We start from the raw sequence: 6434 nt of genomic DNA, 5'->3' as shown, positions 1-6434 counted from the left end.
CATCTCCCCGGTAGAGAAGAAAAGCCTGGGAACAAAAGCAGGAGGGAGCCGGCCCACAAGCTCTACCTGCCGGAGCTGCCCCATCAGCCGGGGGGATGAGCACGGCCATCCGCGGGCACCGGCTGCAGGGAAGGGGAAGGCGGGAGGGAGCAGCCCTCGCCTCCTATGGGATGGTTTCGGAGCGGAAATGGACCTTTCCCGGATTGGGCCGATTTCCAGCACCTTGCCGGGGAAGCGAAGCTACAAGTTTTGGAGGCGGCGGCTCCCGGGGCGAGGCGTGCAGAGGCGCAACCGGCACCACCGGAGCCGGGACGAGGCGGACTGGCCCGGGGGCGGCGGAGCGCGCATCCCACGCGTCCGAAGCGGGGGGCTCCCCGCCGGGGCTCTCCGCGGCGCCTCGCTGCTCGGTGCCCCCGTTCCGGCCGCTGCCTCCCGCCCGAACGCCAAGCCCCGGGATTCCCAAGCGGGGGGATGCCCCAGCCCCGCCACTTTGGGCAGCTCACAGCCTGTGGCGAGCACCCCAAAACTGACCCCTGGGCTGCACGACAGCAGGAGGGGAGGGGGCGGCAGAACTACCGCAGCTGAGCTGCCGACCCGCGGCGACACCACCGACCCCCGAAGGCTCCTCTCAATTAACCGCCCCCGGCTCCGCGCTGCCCTGCGCTCCGCGGGGGCGGGGCGGGGGTTAGCAGCGGCCCCCGGTAATTCGGTCCGCGGGCCGATGGATCATCTCCCGGCCGCCCCGCGGGCCGCGCGCCCCCCGCCGCCGGCGGCGCCTGCAGGGGGCGCTGCGGCTCCAGCGATGGCGCTGCCGCCAGAAGCGCGGCCCGGCCCGGCCCCGCCGCTGGCCCGGCACGGCACGGCACGGCACGGCACCGCCCGACCCGGAGCCGCGCAAAACCAGTAACCGACCGGGAAGGGGGAGAGGAGGAGGGGGGCGGGACTGCGGGAGGAAAACAACTCCAGAAGGGGGGAAACGAGAGTGTAGTCAAAGTGGCAACAGTTTATTTATTAGCCAAAAATATATACTTTCTTGTACAATTTGGTTCACACATATGTACATTTTTACGGTATGTACAAAAACAAACAACAACAACAGCCAAAAAAAAAAAAAAAGGGGAACACCTAATTCTCACTGGACTTCCAAAAAAATCTCACAGCTCAGCTAACCCGGGTGAAAGGACAGAAGCGGGTATTTTTTTTCCCTTTGAGTTTGAATATACGGACATGCTTACAAGTTGTAACTATACAGAGATTTTTTTTTACAATCATTACAACAACAATAAAAAATTAACTATGATGATGAGAGCGCCGATAGAACCATAGCGGCGTCAAGTTGGTTCTGGGGCCTGGAAAAAAATGACACAGAAAAAAAAAATTTAATAGGATTTCTAGTGAGCTTGGGCTGGCACAATATTTGTGACTGCAGGTAGCTCTGGTTTTGTTGTTGTTGTTAATATTTTAATAGATTTATAAATATAAAAAGCTTTCAGAATTACTTATAGTAAATGTATTTAGCTACGAAAACACGGCGGGCCCGATCCCCGTGGTTTCAATCAATCAAAAGGGTAATTGGTTTCTCATTGAAATTGAGTGACTGCTACGCCAAATTTGGGGCGGCAATGCTCAGCCTCTTCAGCTTTCATACTCTGGGCGGGTTTTTTTGTTTCGCTTTCAATATCATTGCTATTATTATTATTAATTTTTAATTTATATTTTATTTTACTATTTTCTGCTGTCTCGGTGCCTATCCCACCGGCAAAGCGACAGCGGCGGGTGGTGATCCGCTCTGCGGGGCCTTCAGGGATGAGCTCCCGGGCCAGGGGCGACCCGCGCCCGGGCTCCGCGGCCGCGCAGCCCCAACGCCCCCGAGCGCAGATCGGCCTGCCCGCGGGAATCGCTCCCGGGGGCCACAACGGAGAACAGCAAAGAAAATATATAAACAGAATAACCCACCACGCGCGCAGAGGAAGAACAAGAAACCGCCCTGGAAAGGGAACCTAAAGAAGCGGAGAAAATAAGCTAACCATTTACAACTGCCTCCATACATCCCGAGGAGACGGAGGGAGCCATCTCTTACCGCCTCTGCACTGGCTGGAAAGCTGTCTTTAGTAACTTTTTCTCTACTTCCAAGGCACTAGATCGATCTAAAAAGAGAAGGGGGGGGAGAAAAAAGCGTTCCTTTATAGCCCCTGGTTTATTCCTCCCATCCCTGAATTAAGCCTCGAGATTTAAGTATGCTCTTTTCTCAGCGAGCTGCAAATACGACACAACGACTGCTCTGCTTGCAGAGGTGACCGTCAGAGAAAACACACTGACCCCGGAGCGAGCCTGACCTGGCGGCCGGGTCCTTCCCGCAAAAGCGACACAAACAGCAACAAAAATTATCTCCGTTGGAGGAAGGTAATTCTCGGGGATCGAGACTACCCCGGCCAAGAGACCTCCGCCGCCGCCCCCGGGGCCCCCGCCGCCGCCCGCCCGCCGCCACCTGCGCCCCGACGGCCGCTCCGCGCCGGGCCGGGCCGGGGGCACCGTCAGAACCGCCGGGGCCGGGCCCCCCGCCGCGGCCGCACGCACACGGCCCCGGGGCCTCCCGCGCCGCTCCGCTCCGCACCGCCGAGCCCCCCAGGCGGCTGCCGGCCCGGCCCGTCCCCGCCGCGTCCCTCAGCGGTCACCTGCTCCGACGGGCTCCGCGCTCTGCGCCTGGTCCGCGGGCCGCGGGAAGGCGGCGGCGGGGGGGGCGGCGGAGGCGGCCCCCAGCCCCAGCAGGTGGGGAGTGTTCAGTAAGGCCAGCGGGTGCGGGGGGTGGTGGTGGTGGTGGGCCGGGAATGCGCGGTTGGTCCAGTTGGGGAACTTGCCCAGGGGGCAGGAGGAGACGAGTCTGTGGGGCGGCGGGGTGGGCAGCGGCAGCGGCTGGGGGGCGGCCGCCGGCGGAGAGCCGCCGCCGGGAGACTTGCGGGGGTTGTCCGGGCTGGTGGCGGTCTCGGCCAGCGACCAGATTTTGGGTTTCGGCAAGGAGCCGGCCAAAGCGCCGTCCGTCGGGGAGGAGGCGGCGGAGGAAGAGGCAGAGGAGGAGGGCGAGAGGTGGGGCGGCGGCGGCGGCGGGAGCGGAGGCTTGAGGGGCTCCGGGCCGACGGGTGCGGCCGTGGCGGGCAGCTCGCACTTGTGGTGGTGGTGATGGTGATGGTGGTGGTGGTGCAGGTGGTGGTGGCGGAGATGGTGCGGCTCCCCCTCGGAGGCCTTGTCGTAGCGCTCCTCGGAGCCGGGCAGGTCCTCAAAGCCTTCGGATCCCTCCGAGTCCGTTTTGGAGTCAGAGTGCAGGAGGTCGGCATCCTGTAGATCGTCCTCGAGCTCGTCCTTGTTGCTTTCGATATTCTCTGTGTCGATGTTCTCGAGGTCGATCTCCTCCTCGTCCTCCCTCTTGTCCTCTTCCCCCTCGTGGTCGCTCCCGTAGGAGTTGCCCTCCTCGTCCGTCCTGCTGCGGGGGGCCCAGGTCATTTTGTTCTCCTTCTTGAGCCGCCGCCGCGCGTTGGCGAACCAGGTGGAGACCTGGGTGAGGGTCATTTTGGTGATGATGGCCAGCATGATCTTCTCGCCCTTGGTGGGGTAGGGATTTTTCCGGTGCTCGTTGAGCCAGGCCTTGAGAGTGCTGGTGCTTTCCCGAGTGGCGTTCTTGGGCCGCGACGGGTCCCCGAACTGGTACTGCCCGTAGGGATAGAAGGCAGGGTGGTGGGGGGGGAAGGCGGCGTGCTGCACCCCCGGGCTCTCCTTCAGCTCGTACTGGGCGCCCTGCAGCGAGAGGGAAGGGGCGGCCCGGCTGAGATGGCGCGCCGGGCCCGGGTCCGCTCCGTCCCGCTGCCCTTACCGGGAACGGAGCCCGTCGCACCGGCGGGGCGGCCGGGCCTCGCTGCCTCCCCCACCGCGGAGCGCCCCGGCGCCGGTCCCGGGCCCGCTGCGGCCCCTCCAGCCCGGGCCCCGCCGGTGCCCGTGGGCGCCTCGGGGGCAGCACCGGCTCCCCACTCGCGTGTGCGCGGCTGGGCCGGCGGCTGCTGGGGCCGGTCCCCGCCACCGTCAAACCCCCGGGCGGAGCGGGGGGACGCTGCGGGGCCGCCGCTCCAGCCCTGCCCCTCTCCGGCGGCTCTCCCGGGCGGGGTGGCGATAGCGCCCGTCTCTCCCCTGACAGCCCTCCCGGCGTCTCCCCCGGCTCCCCCCGGGCCGATCCCCAGCGCGAACCGAGCGCCCCGGGGAGCGGGCGGCGAGCCCCGGGGGCCTCTTACCAGCTGGGGGAAGATGGGCAGCTCTGCGGCGTAGGGCAGGAAGGCTCCGTAGCCCTGGGCGGCGGCGGCGGCGGCGTAGGGCGCGCCGTACATGGAGGAGAGCACGTTGGAGAGGGTCCCGGACGGGGCCAGCTCAGCGCCGCCGCGGGAGCCGCCGCTCCCCGGGCGCTCCGCCGGGTAAAGCGGCCTGATGTACTGGTAGCCCAGCTGGGGGAAAGACATGGTGGGGGAGCGGGGCAGGGGAGGGGGGAGGAGGAAGAGGAGGGGGGGAGACGAGAGGAAGAAGGGAGAGAAAGGGGAGAAAGTAGCAGGGCCGGGAGCGGAGGAGGGAGCCGGGTCGCTCGCCCTCGCCGGCCGCCCGCACTTTCAGCGCCTCCCGCAAACTCCGGCAGACATGGGGGGGAGCCGGGGGTGCGCGGAGGCCGCGGGCTCCCTCCTGTCCTCGGCCGCCGCGGTAAACGATCCGATCGCTTCTTTCTTCTCTCACTTTTCCTATTGATCTGAGTGGACCCAGGTCAGGTCCTAACAGATTGCCTGAGATTATTGGGACTCTGGGCTCTGATTGACATTTCTAGTCTCTCACAAGCCCCTCCTATTTCTTTTAAGTCTCTCTCTCCCTCTGCCTCCCTCTCTCTCTCATGCCCAGAGCTCGCTCTCGCTGGGTTTGTCACTAGCTGCTTTTTTTCCCCCCCTTTTTTTTTTTCTAAATCTGTTTACTGACGTCGCGATCTTTTATTTGAGTTGCTTTCAAATCTCGTTTTAGCGATCGCCAATCAGTTGTGTGTTTTACAAAGGTTTAACCCTGCCTCATGGTATTCTAATTATATGGAGATAGATTTAGATATAATTTCTTTCGTAGCCCCCCCCCCCACCCAGCGCGTAGGAAGCCGGGGTGTCATTTGGGAGCAGTACACGAGAGGGACAGGGAAAAGTTGGGACATTTAAAAATAAAGGCTCACACCAACACCATCCCTCTGTTCCCCTTTTCACGTTTTTAGATTTACAACCTTTCCTTGTCCAGATTAATTTTGGTTTTTTTTATTAAGATATTACTTTCTTCCCTTCCCCCGCTCTGGCCCTTGTGAGAGTTACATATTCTAATACAGATTCAAATTTTTTTAAAATTTGCATTTCCAAAACTACCTTGAAATTTTTCCTAATGTACTGGATCTTTAAGGAGTTCTCTACTGGGCTAACAGTGCGCAGATACAGTGGAAAAGCTAAGTTAATTTTCCTCCTAATAAGGGACTTCAAAGAGTTGTAGGTCACAATTTTACATCAAAGGCAGAAAAGAAGGCAAATTAAAATCTTAACAAAGGAGAGACGGGAGCAGCCCTCTGGGCCATTAGTAAATAAGTGGTGTGAAAAAAGGGACAATGACAGGCACTGGAATTAAACTCATTAACACCTTTTTGTCTTGGTGCGAAATCTCTAATTAGGAAATTTATGATCATTTTGCTTATTCCCTCTGTTCTGAATCACTACAAGGCTAAGAAGGAAGTACCTGGTACGTGCAACATTTGCAAAGGGAGCAGTGGCACGGATTTGTAAGGAGCTATTGGGAAGGAGTCAAGATACGGTTTAATTACAGAATGGGGTTTGGGGTTTTTTTATGATCCACACATTTTAAATTACGGTTTGTATTTTGTTATTGATGTTGTTGTTGCTGCGCCCCCCCCCCTTTCCTTCTCTGAAACCAGCGTGAGTTGCAAGCCTTTAAGAGTAGTCTTAGCCTTTTAAGAGTAGTTAAAATACAGTTCAATCACGGCGCGTCTTTGGCAAGCGCCGGTGTACCCTGCTCCGCTGCTGCGGGCAGAGGAAGAGCCTGGGCTGGAACCTAAAAAGTTCACACAGTCTGTGGGGAGAGGAGACCTGAACCTGCCAACGTTATCTGCTTTTTAAAATACTCGGTCTTTAAATAAAACAAAAAGTTTGGAAGATCTTTTGAGGAGTTGTGGCTGAATACGAGCCGTTTAACCATATTCCCCTCTCTTCCTAAATACTCTCTGGATTTATTGCCTTTAAAATATGATTTAGGTACAATATAACCACTGTGCCCACAGTATGGATTTTTATAACTACATTTCTTAAAAAATGAAATTCATGTCAGATTATGCAGTTAAAGGAATCGACCTTGATAGCTTGCTATAATAAAAC

The 6434-nt window shown here is 58.9% G+C and overlaps 1 protein-coding gene across 3 annotated transcripts; it reads right to left on the bottom strand.

Annotated features, from left to right (window-relative positions):
- Window positions 1-952: 952 nt before the first annotated feature.
- On the bottom strand, window positions 953-5105 carry IRX3 (iroquois homeobox 3). 3 transcript variants are annotated; one of them, XM_084214985.1, is made up of 4 exons: window positions 4278-5105; window positions 2676-3789; window positions 2028-2147; window positions 953-1349 (listed from the first exon to the last, which is right to left on the bottom strand). In XM_084214985.1, the coding sequence occupies exons 1-3, from the start codon at window positions 4497-4499 to the stop codon at window positions 2077-2079; spliced, it is 1407 nt and encodes a 468-aa protein (XP_084071111.1). In that variant the 5' UTR covers window positions 4500-5105; the 3' UTR covers window positions 953-1349; window positions 2028-2076. The 3 variants fall into 3 exon arrangements, 2 of the variants coding, with proteins under 2 accessions (XP_084071111.1, XP_084071110.1); XM_084214984.1 differs by having other exon boundaries at window positions 2081-2147; XR_014616499.1 differs by lacking the exon at window positions 953-1349 and having other exon boundaries at window positions 2080-2147; window positions 2489-3789.
- Between the last annotated feature and the right edge of the window lie 1329 nt (window positions 5106-6434).

Source organism: Fringilla coelebs (assembly GCF_963513975.1).
Source record: "Fringilla coelebs genome assembly, chromosome: 14".
Lineage (NCBI taxonomy): Eukaryota > Metazoa > Chordata > Aves > Passeriformes > Fringillidae > Fringilla > Fringilla coelebs.
The sequence above is the reverse complement of the archived record's forward strand: the minus strand, read 5'-3'. Positions and strand labels throughout refer to the sequence as shown.